General features: G+C 34.4%; 1 protein-coding gene across 4 annotated transcripts; it reads left to right on the forward strand.

Annotated features, from left to right (window-relative positions):
- The first annotated feature begins 330 nt into the window (after positions 1-330).
- CD200R1 (CD200 receptor 1) lies at positions 331-24337 on the forward strand. 4 transcript variants are annotated; one of them, XM_087937301.1, is made up of 6 exons: positions 331-728; positions 3158-3463; positions 6123-6365; positions 7136-7250; positions 7844-7901; positions 23551-24337. In XM_087937301.1, the coding sequence occupies exons 1-6, from the start codon at positions 644-646 to the stop codon at positions 23653-23655; spliced, it is 912 nt and encodes a 303-aa protein (XP_087793427.1). In that variant the 5' UTR covers positions 331-643; the 3' UTR covers positions 23656-24337. The 4 variants fall into 4 exon arrangements, with proteins under 4 accessions (XP_087793427.1, XP_026564544.1, XP_087793426.1 ...); XM_026708759.2 differs by lacking the exon at positions 23551-24337 and adding an exon at positions 11913-15256; XM_087937300.1 differs by having other exon boundaries at positions 332-728; positions 7841-7901.
- Positions 24338-25440: the final 1103 nt, after the last annotated feature.

Below are 25440 nucleotides of genomic sequence, written 5' to 3' on the forward strand. Positions count from 1 at the left end.
AGCATCAGTTTGCCTGAAGATTTTGCTAACTCTGCCTAATTGTAGGGGCAGTAAATCAAGTCATTCATCAAAATTTGAGAATATTGGGCTTCCCCATCTGTTTGGTTTAAGTTGTTTTCTATTGTTCTAATGTTTTTTTAAAATGGGTAGTAAATTTATGATTGATTTCTATGTTTTTATGTATTCAGCCATAGCCAATTTCTTATGTAACAGCTTTTCAATTTACATGAAAAGAATGATAGAAAATTTTTGTGGAGATCAAATAGATCAAATAGAGAAGTTTGAAGCAGACTGTTCTGAGACAGTGCCTGGGTTCAGCTAGCCGCCTTCTTCTTTTTCTTTGAATTTTATTGGAAAAACTTATCTTCACAAGACAGCAGCTTTGTTTGGGGAACAAATAAGAAAAATGCTTGATCAGTTTCCTCAGTGATCACATTTTGACTGTAAGCACAGGAAGTCTTGCACAGTACAAAGGCAGTTGACAGAAGCAAAATTGTTAATCAGTTGCTGCAGAAATGAAAGGATGTTAAAAGTAGGAGAAATGCCATCTGGAATTTTAAAAATGTTCACCAAAAGATGCTGATTAGAACAATAAATAGTTGTATAATAGAATGGGTCAAATAGAGAAACAATTGTGTGAACCATGAAAGCAAAATGCAGTGATTTTATTATGAAGATTTGGGGTGCTGGGATCCTTCTCACTATTATGATGACCATGGCAGTATCTGGTAAGTTCAACATGTTAAAATAAGTAAAAATGTTGTCTTTCCCTGGAATATTGCTTCTCTGTTTTGCAAAGGAGTAAGATATTTAGCAAAAGATCTGGGATACATTTAAACAAATTTTAAAGAACATTTTGTAAGTAGTTGTCAACACCTACGTTCCTAAAGCAATGGCCCTTGCTTTATTATGTTGAAAGGAAGAGACATTCTAGGTTATAGTAATATATAAATTTAGTAATTTATTTTACTTCTTCATTATTTTTTATATTACTGTTTGTTTATATTTTTATTCCATCATTCTCTCAGAGTTCAGAATTGTACATATTGTTCTTCCTTCACACATTTTATATCCGCAGTCATCCAGACTATGTTAATAGATGGGAAATGGCCAGTTTATGCTATGAACTTTACAATGAGCAATTAAAAAGTATCACCTTAGCTGTAATCTAAACCCCATGCCATATTGACTTTGCATCGCTATGTATACATGCCTAATGATGCATGACGATTTAATGTAAAACCTACAATATCCAGTTGAATGATTCTGGAAGCCACTTTCAAATTTGTCCTTAGGTGCCTTGTTAAATAAGTTTCTGAATGCTGCTTGCATAATCAATAATTTATTCAGTTTTGTAGTATAACTTGGACATTACGGTAAACAGTATAAATTTATGCTTTCATATTATCAGTTTTATAGGGCTATCCCTATCAGGAGAAATTGTTCAAAAGAGTGTGATATTTTACAAACATTTTATTGAGATCAAAGATGTTCTTCAAGGATGCTATTCTGCTTGTAGGAGGTAATGCAAAATTTATTAATTTAGCAGGCCAAGCATGCTGTTCTATGTTAAATATTCTGTTTCGTTTGTTAAGATAGTTATTGAACCAACCCATGCTATAAAAAAGTAGGAATAAAAGAATTGCAAAAGACCTTGGGGATTTTCTAGTCCAACTTAGTTTTTAATTTATTTATTGATAAATGTATAAAGAATGTACAGTAGAGAGGGCATGCATATGTGCACTAACGTGCCTATTGTCCCTATCATTGTATTTTTACTCTCTTATTTTTGATATCAAATTCCAATAAATAAATTCCAATAAAAATAAATAAATAAATAAATAAATAAATGTTTGTGGAAAATGTTAGGAGAATATTTATTGAATGCATAGGCCACTAAATCATCCCAACATCCATTGGTTTACATTACAACAAAATAGCACACAATAAAAACATCGTTCATAATCAAAACCAAATAATAAAACAACTGTGATAAAAAAATAAGAAATTACGCCCCATCCTTTGTAACATAAAGAACTAAAAAAGTCTTAAAATAATAGTCACAATAAAAATTAAAAAAACTAATTAAAAAGAGGTGATGATGAAATATTATATCCTGTAGATGCTCTGTATAAGTTTAGCCTTTGATGATTTTTGGAAAGCTATTATGAGCCTTACTTCTGGAGAGAGGTTGCATCATTGATAAACAACACATTCTGGCTCCAGCTTTCCTGACCTCATGAAAAGAAATGTGTGTGCTCTTATATGAAGATAATAAGTTTGTTACTGAAAACCTGAATGATATTTAGGAAATTTTAGACACATTGCATCAAAGGCCATTGTCTCTGACAGGAAATGATACTTGGAAGTTATATATAGATGGTGAAAAATTAGTTATATGGTAAAACTAGAAGATGTAATATCATAAATAAATGTGTGCTGAATGATACAAAAGTGAGTGACCAATACAAAAGAAGTACATTCAAGTAGTTTGGCCGTATAAAGGGATTGATTGATAATTGAACTTGAAAGCAAATGAATGAGGGAAGAATGAATGGATTGAGAAAAGGGGCTGATGGAGAAAACCATGATTGGATAGAGTAGGTGAGATCCTCAGAAAAAGAGGAGTGAGAAGGCTAATGTAGAAAATGGCTATGAGTGAATCAGTGCATCAATTTGATAGAAGCAAGCGTGTTTTGCAGGCATAGAAAAGTGGACAGAAGTATAGTGAATGGTTTAAGGTAAGTTCACATTAGTTTGATTTCTGTTTCTTTTTTTAAATTTCTCTTTTCATACTTTTCATATTTTTCTATGTTTTTCATAATTTAGTTTATACTGATAGGGTATAACACATTGGGTTCTCAGAGGTCACTGGAGGATTAGGCCATTTGTTAACCATTGTTTTTAAATGTGTTGCTAGCCACTCAGAATTTCATTTGTTAAATGGGTGGCCATATAAATCAATTTAATAAACAAGCAAATAAATATTAGCCTATTGGTACCCTTAAGTGAATAAATGTTGCTATGCTAGTAGCAAAATCATATTTTAAAATTATCTTTTGTGGATACTACCAGGCCAAGTTAGTCTGCAACATCTCCCTTACCTCCTGTTTATCTATAATAATTCTTGATAACATTTCTCTCTATATCTTTCTAGATAAATTCAGTAAATATGCAATACTTGGAACAACTATTGAATTGCATTGTCCTCCAGAACGATATAATCTGACAGTATGGAAGGTGAACTTTAACAGTGGACTACATTGCCATTTATCATTTAAGAGAGAGAATAATACCATAGCCAGAAACTGCAGTAAGGACATCATGGATTGGGTATCTAGACCAGAAGAAGATTCTGCTGTTCGGATAAAATCATTTCAAACGTCCAGTGAAGGAATATATAGATGTTTCATTGCTACTGCTAAAGGAATGTTAAATCATGAATATGAACTATCTTTATCAGGTAAGAAACAACATATTTAAAATTATTGTCTTGGATTGTTATACTCAAAACTATTCCTTTTTCATACATTTACGTAATTTTTCAGGATATCTCAAAACAGTTTATAATATTAAAATGCAAACTTATAAAATATATTTTTATGATTAATACATTTGCTTGTACCTGTTCTTGTAATATCCTGTTTTATTAATGTGCTTAAGGCACAGTGGTACCTTCAGCATTATTAATCTAAGATGGCATTTATTATGGTAGGCTTCTCTCAGGTGTTTCAACAGTCTTTGTTTACATTTATTGCTAATGTTTGCAGTCAGCCATCCCATTTCCAGGCATTTTCTAGGAAACTTCCACTATTCTTCTGCTTTCAGAAGTGGGAAGGAATAACTGCAGATTGTTATGAAGTATTTATTTACTTTATTCTGAATTATTATCTTAATTTAAACACCTGGCAAAATGAATTGCTAATTTTTGAAAACATAAAGAATTTAAAGTTTGATCTTCCATATTTTTCAAATGTTAACATACATACACACATACATACACACATACATACATGCAATATTCCTATAACTCTTCAACAGATGTTAACCACGCTGAATAGAATAGAATAGAATAGAATAGAATAGAATAGAATAGAATAGAATAGTTGGAAGGGATCTTGGAGTTCTTCTAGTCCAACCCCCTGCTTAGGCAGGAAACCCTATACCATTTCAGACAAATGGTTATCTAATCTCTTCTTAAAAACTTCCAGTGTTGGAGCATTTACAACTTCTGGAGGCAAGTTGTTCCACTGATTAATTGTTCTGTCAGGAAACGTCTGCTTAATTCTAGGTTGCTTCTCTTCTTGATTAGCTTCCGTCTATTGCTTCTTGTTCTGCCCTCAGGTGCTTTGGATAATAGCTTGGCTCCCTCTTCTTTGAAGCAGCCTCTGAGATATTAGAGCAATGCTATCAGTGTTCCAATCTTGCTGTACCATTCCAATTCCTCTAGGTATTCTTAGAATATTTTGGTACAGCATGGATTCAGTAGAATATGGGATCATAAAGCTTTTATATTTATCAGTCTATAATTTCCTGAAGCAAGGCTAGACCCCACAGATATTATTCTTTTATTGCTCATGCAATGCTTAAACATGGAACATTTGGTAAAACCTCCAAACCATCTTTTCTCGTGCTATTTTCCTTCAACTATCTGGGGAGAGGCTTTCCGTGATGGTTTTTATGAGCAATAAAGCAATTTTATTATCAGCGCTGCAATTGATCAAGGGGATTAACACAGGGTTGACTGATGATTAATTTGTGATGTTGCAAGAATGGAAAACTTGATAAGAGGAGGGGATGGAAAGGAGGAAGGAAACACATACTTTTTTGTATATTCACAGACAGAAAACCAAGCTAAGAAAAGAAAAACTCATCCAAAACTAAGTATGTGGCAGCAACATGAGTGTATATATTATTGATTGTAAGGCCACACCTAGAATACTGCATCCAGTTTTGGTCACCACACTATTAAAAATATGTTGAGATTCTAGAAAGAATGCAGAGGAGCAACAAAGATGATTAGGGGCCTGGAAGCTTAAACATATAAAGAACAGTTGCAAGAACTGGGAATGGCTAATCTAGTGAAGAGAAGGAGAGGAGGGGGACAACCTATTTTCCAAAGCACCCAAAGGCCAGACAAGGAACAATGGATGGAAACTAATCAAGGAGAGATTCAACCTAGAAATAAGGAGAAATTCTCTGACAGAACAATCAACCAATTTAGTGCCTTCAGAAATTGTGTGTGCTTAATCACTGGAACAGTGGTGGGATTCAAAAATTTTTTACTACCAGTTCTGTGGGCATGGCTTGGCGGGTGTGGCAGGGGAAGGATACTGTAAAATCCCCATTCCCACCCCACTCCACTAACCTGCTTTCCAGCTCCGTTCTCCTGTATAGGGCAACAAAAGAAGACCCAGCTGATTAGTTGGGACTTAGAAGGCAGAGAATAGATGGGCGTGGCTTGGTGGGCATGGCTTGCCGGGCGTGGTTTGATGGGTGTGGGTTGACGGGTGTGGCAGGAGAAGGATACTATAAAATCTCCATTCCCACCCCACTCCAGGGGAAGGATACTGTAAAATCCCCATTTTCTCCCCACCCCACTAACCTGCTTTCTAGCTCCGTTCTCCTGTACAGGGCAACAAAAGAAGACCCAGCTGATCAGCTGGGACTTGGAAGGCAGAGAAGAAATGGGGGCTGGGCCAGTCAGAGGTGATATTCCGAACTACTCAAAATTTCCCCTATCGGTTTTCCAGAACCAGTCAGAACTTGCTGAATACCACCTCTGCACTGGAGGCTTTCAAGAAGAGACTAGACAGCCACTTGTCAGAAATGGTATAGTCCCCTGCTTGAGCAGGGGATTAGACTAGATGACCTACAAGATCCCTTTCAACTCTGCAATTCTGATTGCTCAAATACATGTTTTTTGTAATAACCCCTACTTCTCAAGGTTATTTGGTGCATTCCTTGGAAAATAAATGGGTATTTTCCTGTTTTATTCTCTCTTGTGCTTACTGATTAGCAAATGTGACTGGAAATCTGATAATAAGATGTCTTTCACATTAAATGGGTGCTAGCTTGATAAATGTAATTAATTATTTCTTATATGTCTCATTTCATTTCAGTATCTCCACAAGTATCCTTGACTCATGCCAATGGCACTGCTGTGTGCAAGGCCACTGCAGGAAAACCAGCTGCAGGGATATCCTGGAATCCACCAGGAGACTCTCAAAATGTGACTGAAATATTTCCAAATGGCACAAAGACCGTCACCAGTACATATAATATGAAAAATGTTAATAGGGATAAGCTTACATGCGTCATCTCCCATCCAACTTGGGGAACATCACTTATCTTAACTCAATCAGGTAAAATTTAATCATCAGTTTCACTTGCCAAGTCACATTCAGTTTATAGTAATCTGGACGTCTCTGTTCTTTGCTGACATTTTAAATAATATATCAGGCTTATTTAGCTCAGTGCTGTTTACTGTGATGGAGAAAGGTTTTTAGGGTCTTTCCTATCATCACACACGGTCTACTACTGGGCTATGGTTTTTCTCTAACTGGACTGATCCTCCTTCAATCATTTTTGCATGTTAATAAAACAGACTTCCATTTTTCTCTAGTTATTTTTGTGTCAATTGATTAAGCCATGGGAATTGAGGAAAGGGTGTGCTTATTATTAAACTATTGATTTAGGTACTAGTTATGAAATTATTTCAGAAAGTAAGTTAGAAATAATAATGAATGCTCTTAATACTAGAAATACTTTTTAATATTTTCTTTAAACAGTGAGGGTGGCTAGATAGTGATTCCATCTTTGCCTAAATTGCACAGACTGAAAATTCCAATTACTTTTGTGGAAAGGTTGGATATTTGCATTCCTATTTGTATTTATTGCCATGACTTCCTATAGCTTAAAGCAATAAAGATTTCACAATGAATACAAAGTCTTGTGTGACTTTGTATACAAAGTTTTAAATAACTTTTTAATTAGAAAACACAAATCTGTCTAGGAATATACCTAAATTATAATTAGTCATTCTATTTTCTTTTCTGACACCTTTTGGTTTATTTAATATATTAGGGCTTTAATCTCTCCTACTTATTATTTCTCACACTTTATAAATTCTCAGATGAAAATGAAAAAAAGGAAAGTTATATCATGATAATTCTCTATAGCTGTCTTACTGGTCTTTTGGGAATACTTGGATTTTCACTTTCCATCTATCTCTGGAGGTTCTGTGGAAGGTAAGTATACTAGGTTTTAACTTAAATCATCTCATGGTTCTTTCATTATTTATCAGAGTTGGTCACGGCAACATTTGTGGGAGTAGAGGCATTGGCAAGATGGCAGGCAGAGCATTGCAATAAGCCCCTCCCCCTTTAGAACCCACACAAAAGGGGCAGGGCTTGCATCATGTCACTCTGCCTGGTCTTCCCCCACCCCCTTGCAGACACTGCCGGAACACCATGAGCATCAGCTCGGTGTACTACTGCAGTAGTGAAACCATTTCATTGAAATGTTGCTGTGTTGTTTGTGCAATGAAATGTAAAATGAGGGTAAAAGCAAAAGGGGGAGGAGTTATGGCAGAATGAGGGTAATTTTAGAGCAGGAGTTAGAACTCAGATCTACAAAGGAAGTGGTAAACTGTCCCTTCATTTTAATTCTGCAACCTTTGCATCTTTTCTTATGAGGAAAGGATGCTTAAACTGAAAAGATACTTGGTTATAAGTGAAATGCATTTTAAATGGCATTTTTTTATTTAACAAAATTCATTTGCCGTGGCATTTATTGAGAGAAGGAGATCTGATTATTTTCCTTCCTCCTCCTGTCATAGCAGCAAAAGAAAAATCAATGCAACTACAAATATAGAAACAATTTCAGGACAAAGCATCCAGGTAAGACCAAGTAAACAATAATTGATCTGTTTCAAACCAGCCTTTATTTTATTTTATTTTTTAAAAAGATTGTTGGCATTGTAAAGTTCACAATAACTGTTGGGGGATTGTCATCATATTAAGATGCAGGGGAGAAAACTATTAAATATCTTTAAGAATTTATTAATTAATTTCAGTACTTAGATTTATTGTAAAGTAATCTCAATCACAATTTGTTTATGCTTTGACCTAGCCATCTTTTTGGAATACAATGTCTAGCAATGCAGTTTAACAGATAAAAATGACTCTTGGCTTGAAAACAAAGTGCCATTCCCTAGTTATGGCAGGCAGTAGGCAACCACGTCTAATACCCAAGCCTGGAGATGCTGAGTCACATCCAGTTCTGTGAGTTGCAAGCAATACAGTTTCAGTCAAGAGAATACTTGTAGTCTCAAAGGCCTTATCTGAAGAACCACTGACGGTGAGATACAAGAAAGGAAGCTGTAAGGCTTAAGATGCAAACTCCTTTTCTGAGTCAGAGATGTACAGTTAGTCCTCGACTTACAACACTTCATTTAGTGACCATTCGAAGTTACAACAGCCACTAAAAAATGACTGACGACCATTTTTCATACTTTTGATCATTGCAGCATCCTCATGATCATATTATTTATATTTGGATGCTTGACAACTGACCCATATTTATGGCTGCAGTGTTCTAGGGTCATGTGATCATCTTTTGCAACCTCCTGATAAGAAAAATCAGTAAGGAAACCATATTCGCTTAACATTTGTGTTATTAACAACTGCAGTGATTCAGTTAACAAATGTGGCAAGAAAAGTCGTAAAATGGGGCAAAACTCATTTAACAAATTTGTCATCTAGCAACATAAATTCAATTGTGGTTGTAAGTCAAGAACTACTTGTACTGGAGTGTAGGCACCAGTCAGAAACAAGTATTTGGCAAGATAATGCCCTTTCCAAAGCAACAACAAGACCCAAGCTTACAGTTATTTTAGTAAACAATAGACTTAATTATTTTGCCTTGTTTATTAGCTGTCTTTTAAACATTCTTCCTAATATTCTCTCCCATTCTTCCTTCCTTTTTAACGAAATATCCTTTATTAATTCTTGTAACATCTTTCAAATTTAAATACAGAATCTGATATGCCTTGTCAGCCTAAGTTTCATAAAGGAAATAAGTGCAACAAGTAATCAACGCTGAATAATCAATAGCAATCTTTAAAAGAATCAGCTTCCTGTGAAATGAATTGTTCAAGTTATTAATATTTATTGATGTCTTAGTTTTAGCCATGTCATCCTTAATTTACAGTTTGAGTATTTTATAGATTACAGTTATATAAGCTTGATTTTGCTTATTGGGATTTTGAGGTTGCTCCCTGCTGTTTAGCATCTTTCCTTGAATAAATGAATACTTTTCTCCCATCGTAAATACTTTCAAATGGAATGTAGCCATAGACTTTTGTTTATGCTTTATAAATATGATGTCAAGAATGTTAAGTCTTTGTTTCTTAAGCACATGTTATTTTTTAAGCACATGATAATAATTTCAATATTTTCATTCTTAACCAAATAGTTTGCCATTTCAGCCATTTTATTTATTAAAAATGTAAATTTCCTCTTTGGTCTACAATGGAATTAATTCTAAACATTTTTTGAATCATTGTAATTCATCTCCATCAAAATTCAAATAATTTTTACATTTTGCCTTTTCATATCACCAAATAAGCTTTTCCTTCCAAAATCTTCTTGTAATTAAATATCTGTATTTCCTTGTTTGCGATAAACAGTTTTTGCATTTCTTTGCTTCAATTTTTGTTGGATAATGCCATCATTTTTATTTGTTTTACTTTCAAGAATCTCCATCTGATTTGAAAGAATAGCTTTTAACTCTTTCATTGTAGACAATGAAATATCAGTCTTGATTCTTACTGACTTTTCTCCTTTCTCTCTCCATCCAATTTGGAAGTTCTTGCATCCAGTGTTTTCCTGTTCATCAATAATCACTGGTTTCCTGCTCATTAATAACTAATAATCACCAATTATCAGTAGTAATGCCCTTTACAACAAACAAAAAGCAAATCAGATAGTTATCCTAATAATATGTCTTCAACCAGCAGGACAGTATTTGAATATGGAACCCAATTTAATTTTTACATCTCAGCATATAAAAAGGGAATAATAAACAGTTTGAACAAGCTATAAATGTAATGCAGAATAATAACATGAAATTAGTACATGAAAGCTGTTAAGATGCTGCTTTAATTCACTTAATTAGTGTTATGTGTTGAAGTTTCTTCAATATATCTACTTCCTTCCTGATCAACTCTGAATGCTGGATTCAGCTTTTTTCAGTTTAGTTATTAAATCAACATTGTCACTTTTACCACAACTTATGCTTAAAGTATGCCACAATAGCAATTAGCTATTGCAACCAAATTTCTTATTTATCACTGCCATAACAATGAAAACTGTATTCTATTAGAAAAGGAGAACCACAGTAAGTCAAAACTGGTGGGCACAGTACATACATAAATCTATTCTCCAATGTTTTAATCATGTTATCAATCATACACATAAATGAGCCCTGGTGGTACAGTGGTTAGAATACAGAATTTCAGACTAACTTTGCCCACAGTCTGGAGTTCAATCCTGACAGGGTTCGAGATGATCCAATCTTCTATCCTTCCAAGGTCAGTAAAATGAGGACCCAGATTTTGGGGGACAATATGCTGACATAGTGCCCCCAAACTGCTCAGAGAATGCTGCAAAGCACCTTGGAGTGATATATAAGTGCTATTGCTGTAATTTTCCCCTTTTCTCCATATCAAAAATGAAAAAAAAACATAAAACTTGTTTCTAACATGGTAATACTGGACTCAATTAGATGACTGGGCTGTCTTCCAAAATAAAATACACACAGAAACAGAAGTTAGATTTTTTAAAAATACAAGAGAATGACTAACTTTGTAAAAACGGTTTACTAAATATATAAATAAGCAATATTGTCACTATATGTTTATTATCGATGTTATGATGATGTATCATTGTTACTATATGATGACTACTAATATGATAAATGCTATTGTTATGATGATGATTATTACTCAAAATAACTATACCCACACTGTTTATATAGACATTGACATTTTTGCTCTTTTTATAAATAATAAACAAATAAATAAATAAAAAACACACGCACCATCTCCCTAAGAGGGAAAAGAGAAAAAGAATTATGGTCTACTTTTACTTTAAATGAACCAAGTTACAATATTAGATAATAAGCAAAGGGTCACAGCTCAGGAATCTATGGCTTAACTTTTGTCTCTAATTCCCAAATGATCCTCCCTATTCCTCCAGGCTTACCATCCACTCTAGTTAATCTGCCATTAGTAACACAAAGCTCTGTGACAGAAAAGAACATTCTGAAGACCTTTTACGTTTAAAATATATTTCAGTATCTTCTAGTAAGGTGCCATTTTCAAAGTCCTCTACAACTCAGTTTCAGAGTAGCTATACTTTCAAATTTTCCAAACAAAATTGCTTTTAGATCTGAGAATGCTAGGATTAAAAAGGAATGAAAGAAAAAATAAGCCTCTTTTGGTTAAAAAAAAAAAGGAAGGAAGGAAGCAAAATTGAAATTTGTATGCTATTACCCACAATATGTACAGTAACATAACTGCTTGTACATAAGGTATGGGGGTGTAGTTTTGTAGGGCTGTGGGATGTTTAATGAGAAGCCAAAATGTCACTTGTGTTATAAACATGGATTCAGTAACCAATTATACTGATTAGTATCTCAGTGTGTTATGTAATGCAAAAATCCAACCATGTAAATGTGATTTGCAGTATGCCATATTTTTCCCATCAGGTATAAATGAAATATAAACAATGTAAATAGAATAAAATTTAAAAAATAGACAGGGTTATTAATGCTTCCTTTTTTAAATTTAAAACTATATTCAAAAGATGTAATGCCTTTTCTTCTCAAAATGTTTTCTTGTTTTATAGGAAGATGTGGAGCCATATGCTACCTTTGTGCAGATGGAAAACGTAATATATGATAAAGCATGTAATTTCTCATCAGGTTAACACGTATGATCTTTCATCTTCGTCATAAGACAGCATCAGATCTGAACTGTGAGAAGTATGTACGGGCAAAATGTGCTAATTACAGTGAATGGTAACTTATTTTTTTCTCCAATTCTTGGAGACTGCTGGACAAGTTCCTGCAGTTTTCCTGGCAAATTTTTTCAGAAATGGTTTACCATGACTGTTTTCATGTTCTCAAGATCACCAAGCTGGCTTTATTCTGAAGGCAGGACTAGAACTTGGTTTCTTGGTTTCTAGTATGATACCCTAACCACTACATCAGACTGGCTCAAAGTGAATGGCAATGACAGCAACTTTAAACCAATCTTTCCACTGAACATGAGGACATTTGCATAAATATCTATTTCTCTTTAATCACAACAGATTCTTCTAACAACTTTACTGGCTCTTATGTACCAGGCATTTACTTTTGCTCACAAAGATTAGTTTTCTGACTTAGGCTTCCCCAACAGCACGAAGCACGACTCCTTGTCCCGATAAACTCCTTTTATTTAGTTTACAGTGAATTCCTCTCCAGCAAAGTCCGGGCCAACAGTCTTTCAAGATATTTCACAATTACAGACCTTTATCAGGCTTGGAGAGTTGCCAGGCCGATATCTTTTAGATGCCACACTGTAGCAGACAATATTTGGCAAGAATGCAGGAACAGATCTTCACCCAAATGAACTAATTGTCTCCTGCTCCCCACTCCCCTTTTGCTCCTCTTTTATTCCCTCTGGGAGGGGCCATTCACTGTCCACTTGTGGCTTTACTTCCAAGTTGACCCTTGTTCTTAACTGTTCCCTTCTTCTGGCAGCTCTGTGCATGTGCATACTGGGAACAGTCTCCAGCTGTTCTTCTGCCTCACTGATGTCCGACTCCAAAGGCAGCTGATAACTGTCAGATAGCCCTGGCCCCTTCCCTGCCTTTGATGCAGAGCACTCGTCAGAGCCTTCCCCAGACTCCAGGACTGGTTTCTCCCCAACCTCCTCACTGTCTGAATCTTCTGCAGTCGCTGGCGGGACTCAACAATTAGAACATCTGTTTAGAAAGCTGATATGAAAGTCATAAAAAGTGGATATTCTTCTACTATCATTCTGTCTAAGAGTGAGCTGAATTTGAAAAACTCTGAAAATCAAGTAACCACAAGATGATTATTCAGGAAGTATTTACATTGAAACCTGGTTTACTTCCTCTATGGATATGTCTAGCTTTCTATACTCACACACTGCAATCGAACATTTCTAAGCATTAAATTTAGTTTGTTGTCTTTCAGAAGGCAGGAAAAAAAGCCTTATCGAGATTTTGTAGACTTTTGGACAGACTGCCTGTTGTTGTTGTTGTTTTACAGTGGATGAAATTAATATTTGAAGTGATTCAAAAAGCACACAGTATACTCTAAATGACTTGACATTTACAGTCAGAATAAGTGAAGATAGTGGAGAGAAAGCAGAATTTGGTCAAAACATTTTCCTTGATATTTGGTCTTGTTCTGGCATTTTTGAAGTGTACTTAATTACACAAATCTAAATTAGGTTAACAGGAAGGCTTAGACCAATTTACTCATTGTATGTAAACACATATAAATAAACCTTAATTGCCACCCTTTGTGAGATCAGTTTTGACAGAATGTGATTTTGAATGTACAGAAAGTTTATAGAGAGAGCTCTAAGGGAGGATATACAATGAGATCTGTTTGGATTTAGAATTTAAATGAATTTTTCAAAATAGCTCACCAATTTGAAAGGAAAGCCTATTAGAAAAACATTTTCACAAACAGATATATAACTATAAAAGTTGTTTTAAAATGCGATCAGTTAATTTGCTTGCAAAAAGTGTACACAGTAAGGAAAATTGCACATACAATTCATATGATAAATGTGCAGCTATCTATGATCTACATTTATAGCAGGAAAATTAAAAATCAAAAGAAAACAAAGCATGTAGATTCATCAACTTGTACTTTTCTTCCTCCACTGTTCAAATACACTATTCAAAATGGTTCCACAAATGACTTCTGACCACTAACTGACACACTCCCTCTCTTTCTCCCCCTCTCTCCCCCCTCCCCCCCATTCTCTCTCTCTCCAGATTGGGTGGTGATCAATCACTATTAGGAACTTCAAATTATTAGGAGCCACTAGATGGCATATTACCCTAAAGCTCAATTAAATTGTGGGAAATTCTCCATGTAGAAAGCCTGGGAAATTTTTTTCCTACAGAACTTTTGAGAAGGGATTATATTATTTGTCCTAACCCTCGCCATCATTTCCCTCCATCGCATCCTGGACACATTTGGCTATGAAAGCTGAACTTAGAAAGTAGCTTTGTTTTAGTCATGGTGATATTGGTTATTAGTACATTGCAACATTTTTTTGATGGTATTAGTTAGCTAATCCATTAACCTCTCCTATGTGATGTAGGAAGATTATAGCATTGACTATTCACGTTATCGCTATAATCAGTGAATGACTATATGGTTTTTCATGGAAACCAAAATGTTTCAAATTGAGTTGCTTTTTTAAAAAAAATACGTTGCAGTTGCAAAATTACTAAGCATTATGCTTTGTAGGAGAATGTATGACCACAAATTGACATTGAACTTTTTTTTCTTGTTTTTACTTTTTAGAGGAAATGAAATAAATGATGAGTGGTTCTGCTAAACTCAAACAAATGTCTGTGGAAGAACCAGGGCTTATAGATTCGGAAATATACATTAGAACCTGAAAGATATTTTAAGGGTTATTGAGGCCTGGAAGAGCAATGGTGACCAATATGAACAAGACAATAGATAAATAAGGATCCTTAGGGAACTCAACTATATTGCTTTGTCTGAAAGGACAAGAGAAATGTTTAATCATAGAACGAAAGTATACAGTTCTCGAAATATAAATGTGTGTACGTGTGTGTGTGTGTGTATCTATATCTTATATCTATCTATATCTTATATCTATCTATATCTATCTATCTATCTATCTATCTATCTATCTATCTATCCATCCATCCATCCATCCATCCATCCATGATGAAACAAGAAGAAATCCCATTGTTACCGAGCAGCATAGCTACCAGGAAGAAACTGGCTAACTTTTTGTGATCTTCTGACTAGCTAAGTCAATGGGGAAGCCAGATTCACTTAATAACTATGCTACTAACTTAACAACTACAATGATTCATTTAACAACTGTGGCAAGGAAGGTTGTAAAATGGGGCAAAACTCACTTAACAATTGTCTCACTTAGCAATAAAAATGTTTGGCTCAATTGTGGTGGTAAGTTGAGGATTACCTATAATTTGTCTACTACTTTGTTTCCTTTTAAATTGGAGAACTGCATTTCAATTTCCTGCAAAGTTTAAAAGGGACATTACACATTTTTAAAACATAGAATTAAATAAGTTCACATTTAAGGACGATAAAAAAACGCCAACCTCTTACTTAAAAAACAAGCTATCTCCAATACATCTTTTTCTACAATTCTATGCCTCAAAGGATCTCTTTCAAAACAGATCTTCTTTACAAAAAGTGGCCTCTGCCTAATTTGCATGTAGTGTGTCAGTAACCATAGTCTTCCAATTAATGACATTTAGGCTAACCTACTAGACCACTTCAGAAATTACCAGGAGTTTTACCTTCCTTCTGCTTTTGGGGTTATACATAGTTCCCATTATGCTTGCTTGTTCCTTAAGACTTTGTGCATCAAATCATCCAAAGTCTATTGCGTGTTGTCAAGTTGTTTTTAATGGTAGCAATGCATATTTGTTGTACTTGGGGCTCTGGCAAAGCATGAAAAGAAATCTTTAGAAGGCCGTAAGTAATTCACTGACGCCAAACTCTTCTTTAGCTCAAATGTACTTATTTAGGCAGTCTACTCAGAATCTTGTGAAATTTCAGTAAGACTGTTGCCCTTTTGAAAAACAGAACACTAAATTTAATCCTTGCAAAGATTAACCGTTTTTTATGAAATTGTTGGAACACTGAGGTACACATAGGCACACACAAGATGTAAAAAGATGTCATCATGAATTATTTTGGACACTGGTTTTAGCCAGTGAAATTTATGGCTGTATAAATCTGAATGTGAGCAAAGGTGGTAACTCCCCTTTCCTTGCCTGAGTGTTGCCATTAAATATTTTTAAGCACACAGCTGCAGAAACTCCAACACAGCTTGCTTTTCTGTTTTCTGGATTTACAATATGAAGAAGTAAAATTCAGATGAATAGTCCAGGAGATGCCAGAGAAAGTTGAAGCCAGCATACCAAGTATGTAGTACCACAAGCATGCCAGGCTTTTAAAAGTTTAAGCAAAGGTATTTTTTTTCTTCCAACTATTTCATGCAATTTTTGAAAAAAAAATGATTTTGTACAGAGTTGCTAAAATTTATGGGATCAGTGAAAATGATTAAGATAAACTGTACATAAAAGAATAACATATCCTCCTTGTAAAAATATCAGAAAACAAACAATCAAACAAACAAACAAAGAGAAAATACTGTCTGGAAGAAACATAATAGTAACTTTAAGATTCACCTAGAGATCTGTGCTTAATGTTAATTTAATGAATCTGCATTTGATAGACGTTTTCCTAACATTTTAGCCTATAAGTGTTACACCTATTAATAGTGTTTATAATTGCAGAAATCATTTTGCTTTTTAAGACTAATTCCAAATGGTATTTGCCATTTTTATGTTTCTCTTTGTGCTATACGTGATCCCCAAATCCTCCTTTAAGAACTAGCTTTTCTACATTTCTCTCTGTAACCTTAACTGAAAAGTTCAGCATCAGTTTATTGAAAGTTGGCTCTAATTTCAAACATATGTATCACTTTGTGTCTTCCCACTGGCTTTAAACTCTAATCATTTATCATTAATGGCATCATTTTCCAAATGCATTTTTTTTTATGATTTTCCCTGTTCCCCATAGATATATTTCTTTGTTCAGGACTTTTCACTACATAGCTTTAATATTTTTTCCATTCAAACCAAAACCTTTAACAAGGGAGGGAAATTATTTTTAAAAAAATGTTCAGTAAAATTCAGGATTATATCTGGAAGTTTTGGGAGGTCTGGATGGGAAGGAACAGGTAAGATGGAGTGGCTGGAGTTTGAGGGCTACAAGATCCTGGATACTTTCCATCCTTAATAGTGGAGAGGGCGGTGCTGCTCTGATCAGAACTGGTGTACAATTAGGGGACACTCCTGGACTCGTGGCTCCCAGCTGAGGAGCAAGGGCAGCCATATCTGAGAAGATTTTAGCACAAATTCATTTGTATACCAATTATGCCCATTTTTGTAATGGGGGCCCTATTCAAGGTTACTATTCCTTGGTGACTTCTTGTTTGAATTATTGTGTTGTGCTGTGGATAAGGCTGTTCCTGAAGACTACTCAGAAGTTATATATGATCCAGAATCTAGTAATATAATTAGTTGGGGGAAAACATTAGGGTATGTCCATGTAATTCCACTCTTACATGAGTTATACTAGTTATTGGTAGACTTCTAAATACAGTTCAAGGTGCTGGATTGTCAAATGCAAAGTCCTTCATGGATAGGGCCAATTGCATTAAACACGCCTTCTCTATTGCTATGCAGAACACCCACATCTTTGAGATCAAAATTTTGACAATCCTGCTGACCTATACAAAGATCTTAAAGATCTTTTCCTTATTCTGTGGTGTCATTTTTCTTTTCTGATTTTTACTATTTGTATTCCTTTGTCTTTAATGTTGCTAGTCACCAGAGTGAGTTGACGGTGGAGCAAATTTAGATAAACAAAAACAAAAAAACAAATCTATTGCTCTATTTAAAGGCAGAAATAGTTTTCAATTGATTGGACAATAAGCTTGAGTAGAAAATGGCCCCATGGAATTTTTGAACATCAGTGTATCTCATAAGTACAAGTCTAATACCAGTTGTAAAAATAGAGTAAATAACAAAGTAAACAGCCAAGAGCCAACATCTCTTTTGTGATATCCCTGTTAATAACTTATTCTGCCTACTCATTCACTAAAACCTATTTTTTTCCTGTCACTTCTGTAAATCCTAAGAGCTTAACAACTGACCAAATTTGAAAGCTTACTCAATATTTATATGAAGTCATATCTACATTTTAATACAATGTTTTGTATTAATTTTTGGTTTGAACAATAGTGAAAAGGGACTTCCCTGAAACTGTTTTAAAAATTGTAATTGCACTTATGATAGACAAACATTCAGATTTACAAATTCAGACCTGAGGTTCATTTTCTCATCTTTGGAAATATGGTGGCTGGTTCACAGGATATATTGAATCACAAATTAGCCAATTATATTTCAGCCTTGTATTTTTTATGAATTTAATCTGTGTGGTTAGGTAATAGTTTGGTGAATTTGGATTATAACCATGATGTTTTTAGAGCTTTTGTATTGAACAAGGTGATTGACCATGTGAGGGAAGTTCTCACAATTAATAGTTCAACAGATTCCCGATTCAATCAGACTATTTAAAAAAACAACCCTTACTGCCATCTCAACAATGTCAGCTTTTTCTCTCCTTTTCTGAGTCACCATCCCTCACAGGGTGACTTTTTGCTAAAAAAAAAAAGGATTCACTCTTTCCCCTGTCTAGTGGGAGAAGAAAGAATGAGTAATTTCTGCCCATTAGCAATGTCTAACTTAGCTCTCAGTGAATTCATTACAAGGAGATTAATTGTGGTTAACTCCCTTGTTACTATTTAAGATGTATTGCCACAGAATGGCATTCATATTGAGAGAGCTACTCACATGAAGTACAGAATCAGGAATTATTTAATCAGAAGGGACTATAACAAATCACTGCTGTGAGAACGCTCATTCATACAATGCCTGCCAACATGAGCACAACCAAGCACAGAAATAAACTAGGGTAGTAAAGCTATTAAAAAAAACAAACTCTTGAAGAGTCTGAGTTCCAAATGCAATCCAACTTCACAATTCGGTATCAGGCTCCTGCTCCAAATCCTCTTTCTCATCCATCCACACACAGATCACATTCACTCCAATAATTCCTCTCTCTCTCCCTCCCTGCCCTCTCCAACACTACCATCAACTCCCTCCCCCACATCACTTTCTTCAACTTTCCTCCTTTTAGCCATTGCCAGGTTTTGTTGTTATTGGCTTTGCCTGGTAGTTTTTTTTAATGTAGTGGCCATGTAATACTTCACTTTGCCATATCTCTTTTCTACACTTTATTTGGTCTTTCTTGTAGGTCATTCTGGTCTCTTTGATATTCAGTAAGCTTTCATGGTGTACTACTTCATTGCATATTCTTCACTGTCCTTCAGGTATTCTTCCAATGCCTTTTTTATTTCTTTGTCTGGTGTTCTTGCAACATTGCATACCAACCTATGCTTCTTGGTAAGTATTATTATTTGTACTTGGGTGGTTAGACGCATTTCACAACAAAATGTAGTACAACAAGAACCAGTATTTCACTCTGAAACAAGTATACTAACCAACAAATAAAACCATTGGAAACAGTAGACTCTTTTGCACGTTTAGAGAGAGATGCTTACATATCATCTATAACCAAGATTAAGCAAAGTCTACATTTCCTGTCTAAAAACAGTTTCCTAGTACTATTGTATCTACCACAAATAACAGGGGGGTGGGATGAAACATTTTGGCAACTTTAACCAGCAATACATATTTTGACTTTTTCCTGCAGTTCTGTTAGCTCAAGCAAAGGCAGAAATCTTGTCCTCCAGAGACTGTCATTGGATGTCCAATTTCATTAATCCAAAAGAACATGGATAATGGCCTGGGGTGATAAAATTGCCTCTGTGGAGCCACAAATTCCCCATTTCTGTTCGTTCAAAATGTGCAAACCATATAATAAAGCTATTCCCTGAACAGTTTATTGTTCTCATCACCAGATTAGAAACACAACTGCTTCTTCTAAAGTATATCTGAAAGTGAAATCCGTGTTGATCCATTTCTTTTATATTCTCCTGGAGGTTAGTTTGCCATGTTTGTAAAATAAATGAATTTTAAATAAAGTTAGTATTTGAACTTACAACAGGTTAATTCTTCCCCAAACCTTTTGGGATAGCTCTCCACCCTCCATCATCATGTATGAATGAATAAGCCTTAGTTTTACTTGAAAGAGAACAATTTATTTTAACAGTATCTGAATACATGCTGAGGTAATATATATTTGATGCCTAATCGCATTTTTCCATCTGCAATTTTAGAAGAAAAGTTTATTTTTCTTTAAAGAGTTATTTTAGTTAAAACGAGCTTGTGTATAAGTCAAGGGGAAATATGTAATTAATGTTATTAACCAGAAGGGTTGGAAGACATTCACTCTTTTATTCTTAAGGCAATTGATGATACTTCTGGAAAATTTACTGCTCTGTATGCAAGTATATAAGGTAGCAGTAGAAAGAAATATAGCAGTGCTGGAAATAGTGTTAAATGTATTGGAATATTGCACTGATTCTTTCAAGAGAACCTCATACCACTCACTTCATTTCAACAGTAATAACTGGGCCTGACTTCATTTCAAATGGAAGCAACTCATTTTGAGCACTGCACAAAAATATACTTTCTACATTTTAAACAATTTATTTCTCAGGGAAAACCCAGTTTCATCCTCTGTCTCCCCCATTTTGAAAGATGAATAGGGTGAAGTGTAATAGCAATTTCCATCAGTGTAATTATGCCACTCTTGTCCATTAAAATGTGACATGAACAGTCTTAAATCCCCTTATAAAGGCAACATTTTTACTAAATGCTTCAAAGAAGATTATAAGGGTACTATCAGCTCCGAAACAGCCAGCTGAAAACAAGCAGAGTGTGATAGGTACAAATTAAAGTTGTTGTTTTTTAAAGATCATAGGGTTAAAAAGATAGGTACCATCATGTTGGATCAGATTTACTCTTAAAGACAGTTGTTTAAAATGTTTCTAGCACATTTTGGCATTGCAACAAAAATACAGTTGAATGCATGGCAGAGCCCGTAGGCTATATACCTTTGATAAATAAAATAATTAAAATATCTGTATATACATGTCTGTTTTGTGGTTATATGGAGCAAAAGAAAGACAGTCTGACTCATTTTTTGTTGTAGCAAAAAATCCACTTAAATGTTTTTTTTGTCTTTTTTAAAATCATCCTGTAAAGGAAACCAATATCATTGCCAGTTTATAAGCAGAGCAGAGTTTATCTAAAGATGAACCTTTCCGATTTCAAGGTTTATAAATTAAATTGAACTCAAAAGTTCCTAATTCAAATGTGTAAATTATATTATAATTTACAAACTGACTGCTAATGTGCTAACTAGCACCACTAGAGGGCTGCGATTTGTGCTTGACCATGGAATTAAATATGCTGTAGGAGGAAAATATATTAATCTATGACAGCATAAAATCAAAATGAGCCTACTGGGATATTCTAACCAGCAACTAACAATATAATGCAACAGTTCCTAGATGCATAGCAGCTTCCTCTACTTAAATTTTTGCACTTTGTTGCTCGTTTGTCAATGGAGTCCCATAAGTTTATTGTCATGGGGCATTTCAGCTTGCCTTCTCTGGAGCTGCAGTCAGTGACAGCTCAGGAATTTATGGCCAAGATGCCAGCCATGGATGTGATCCATGTCATCAAGGGTTCAAAATATATGGATAAGCACATGCTGGATCTGGTTTCTATGAGGGGACAATAATGACATGATTTGGATTATTAATCCCCCCTTGATATGATTAGTTTACTTTTGTTTGCCTGCGAATACTCTGTAACTGCTCCTTGTCACATGCAGGCTGGTCCTATTTTATTAACTGCCCAGGAACCTAATGAACTCAATTAATTTCGAAGGAAGCTTATGGTTGTTCATTAAAGTCAGGTGCAAGGTTCAACTGAAAACATCAGGGTAAAAGCCTGGTTTTTGAGTGGTTAGAGTGCAGTACTCTGCAGCATTGAGTTCGATCCTGACAAAGCTCAAGGTTTACTCAGCCTTCTGCCTTTCCGAAATCAGTAAAATGAGGATCCAGATTGTTGGGGGAAATATACAGATTTGTATACCGCTTAGTGAGTTCTATAAAGCATTATGGAGCAGCGGTACATAAATCTAATTGCTATTACTTCTGCTAGGACTGAATCACAGTTATGCAGTCTTTCTCTAATCATGGATTTGGGGTTCCACATGGTTTAGAAAGGATGAAACATATGCAAGACAAAACATATCAGGGCATCTAGACATCTGAGTAATATATATATATATATATATTGCTTTAAACCTATGATTTACATCCTTATAATATGAAGAACTGGAAAAAAATTAGGAAGGTCTAACTCCTGGGCTTTATGGAACATAATATTTATTTTGGAATGAATCATAGAAGTTGGATTTGACTATTACTTAGTATAGGACCATAACTAGCCCTCATGGACATTGTGCAAGTTCTTCAAACTTGCCAAAGCATAAGTTGGTATAACTGGGAAATCAGGTTTGCAGAAAAATAGCTTGACATAGATTCAAAAATGGCTTTTAGAACAGTGCTCATGTTAGAATGAACATTCAGAGTTGAAAGTATAAATGAAGACACTCTTATAAAATGATTAATTAAATAGTCCGGTTAGGATAGTTTAATTTTGCATCTCAAAGCAATCAGAGGCAGTCTTTCACACTGAACAGGATAATTCACATTTCAGAGAAGAAAACCATAATGAAAATGCTTTAAATTAGTTCCTGAGATCTGCATGCCTACCGTGAATCACAAATGAGAAAGTTTCTCCATTCTTAGAGTGGAGGGCTACTTGTTGATAAGCATATTTGTCTGGTTCTGTGTGAAAGGTTATTTCCTTTATTTAGCTATAATCTGAGCATTTGAATAAATATTTATAATCCCAATGTCAACAAGTTACATAGGGATCTATTACATAGGATTCACCATCTCATTCTCATCTTGTCTTGGAATTAATATATCTTATTACACTTATTTATTTATATACTGTATAGTCGCTTGTATATTGGATGTTGCCTATTGTCATAATTCTCAGCAGCTTATTCAGGGAAGTATGTCCAGAATCTTTTAAAGTGCCTTGCACAGAACTTATTTCATTCATTAAGCAACCCAAGGGCCTAAATAGTAGGGATATTACTTGGTAGATATGACTTTGTCAGAATATCCAAGGTAAAAAGAGTCTTGAAACAGAGAACTTCTATTACAGACTAGGAAAATCTATGTCTTGAACTTCTATTTGATGATGTAGTTAATAAACCTTACAGTACTGCATATCCAAAATAGTTATTCATTAGCCATTCCTTCTTTAGGGACACCAAAATTTACTGAAAACACTAAACTTCCCACATCTTTTAGAGGGAAGGGCAAAAATTTTAATATAGGTTGTGAAAAGATTCTAGAATACTCCAAATAGACAAAATCTGAATTAAAGAGTATAATCCATTTAGGCTACCTATGAGAGGCATAAATTTATGTTAGACTGGTCTCAAAAACATTTCCTGTATCATGCTGAGTAGGGCTAATGTTTAAGAAAAAAAAATTTTTTTTTCATTAAGTCTTATTTTTCTCTGCACCACTAGCATCCCATTTCCAGAGTACTGTCTGAAGCAGGTCACATCCTCATCTCACGGAAAGAAGGAAAAGTGGAAATTTGTGGAAATTTGTGGGGAAGGCAAATAAAATAAAATAAAAATGCCTCCTGTGTGAAGAAAAAAGCTGTGCTAGTTTTCCAGTGTTTATTTTATAAACACAGTATGGTTTTATTTCACAATTCTGTATTACATATACAATTTTTTTCTGAAACAAATGTAAACATTAGTAACTAAAAATTCTAAAAACCACTCTTTAGTAAATGGATCATTTTTTTCCAAATATTACTAGTTTGTATTTAAGTAATATTCTTGTTTTTCCTTATTTTTTAAAGTATTTCATTTCGGCAGATGTATTCCTTGTCCTGGATTTTTTAATTATAAAAAAGTATAGCTCTCAAATGTAGCAAACTATATAGAGGAAATTTTAACATTTTTTTTTTTTGCTCAGTCATATTATCTGAAAACACCAAACAGTTTTAGCATACAGTAGGTATGTCATTTCATTATTTTCCAAAAGAGAATAGAGGGTATCAAATTTAGCTTGTTTATTTGTCTTCTGTTGCATCACTGAAGTAAAAAATATTTTGTTTTTATCAAAGTTGGGACCATAGTTTAGCTTTAGGTTTCTACATTTTAATGAGCCAAAAGAGATAACATTATTTTTTAAATCTAGTTTTTGCTTTCTGATAAATAATAACAGACAGCTTTGCTTTATTGTAACTGACTGAACTGTATTAAATTTATTGTTTTCATACTTCTAAATAAGTCTGATCAAATTATAGCTAATAGTTTAAGGACAAATAAAAATACTCCTTTCCTTTGTGAATGGACCTATATACTAATAAACTTATATTATATTATAGAACAAAATATATTAATGTATGTATGTATGTATGTATGTATGTATGTATGTTATGTATTTATTAGCAACTACTCAGCCATTTCCTCCTTAAGATTTTTGTATGAAAATAAAATATACAGTAATGGGACATTTTATTTTTTGGACCCCTCCCCTTCCAACTGTGTATATAAGGAGGGCAGTTTAACAGTAAAAACCTCATTTGCAAGCCTCCATAAACAAGAACTGTTATGCAATGCAAATTTGGTGCAAAGACTTATAAGATCACAGATTCAAAATGTGCTGGGAACAAACAAATTATGTTGAGGCTCACACAATATCAAAAATAAACTAAAGAAGGCTTGACAGAAAAACCTAGTCCAGTACAGCCTAGATGAAGATAACTAAATAAACAAATCCAGCATGAAGGAAGGTGGCTAGAAAACAGATGTGTGAGAGATTTTCATTTTTCTGGCCAAGAAAGAATAATGCATATACTTCCATTCTGCTTGAAAGAAAAACCAGAGGACTTTATTTAATGCTTCATGCTAAATTTCAGAAAGCTTTTCAGAACAGCTAGACAAACAATCCCAATCTAGTGGTTGAGGATTAATGCACTTTTCTGTTAAATCCTGGTAGCTTAAATGAGATGTAGACTGAGGTATTTGTGAAATTATATTTCAAGAGCTAGATACAGAGAATGTTTGAGTTCCATTCGATTTTCAAAGATAGAAACATTTCTTGGCGAGAGTTTAGAGAATTTAGTTTTACCTTAGAAACTGAGATGTCTTGTTTTCATATCCATGTAGATAAATGTATCATTTGATTAACCTTGGAAATAGATCTCATTGGAACTTGATAATCATTCATTTCTTCATCAATAGCAATGGATCCATGCAAAGTATCAAAAGAGTAATACAAGGAAAATGTGAACCTTATAGGTATATCAATTATATTCATACAAAGAGAGAGCTTCATATACAAGTAGTGTGATGACCCGGGGTGTGGCACAAAGGCAACACAGTCAGATAAGCAATAAG

This window comes from Pseudonaja textilis, chromosome 7 (genome assembly GCF_049901715.1).
Source record: "Pseudonaja textilis isolate UNSWEBS1 chromosome 7, rPseTex1.2, whole genome shotgun sequence".
Classification (NCBI taxonomy): Eukaryota; Metazoa; Chordata; class Lepidosauria; order Squamata; family Elapidae; genus Pseudonaja; species Pseudonaja textilis.

Bases quoted from the DNA above. Each gene is read 5' to 3' on its own strand.
- CD200R1 (XM_087937300.1), top strand. From the start codon at position 644: ATGAAAGCAAAATGCAGTGATTTTATTATGAAGATTTGGGGTGCTGGG. The intron at 729-3,157 runs GTAAGTTCAACA...ATATCTTTCTAG, and splicing joins GATGACCATGGCAGTATCTG to ATAAATTCAGTAAATATGCA. The intron at 3,464-6,122 runs GTAAGAAACAAC...ATTTCATTTCAG, and splicing joins ATATGAACTATCTTTATCAG to TATCTCCACAAGTATCCTTG.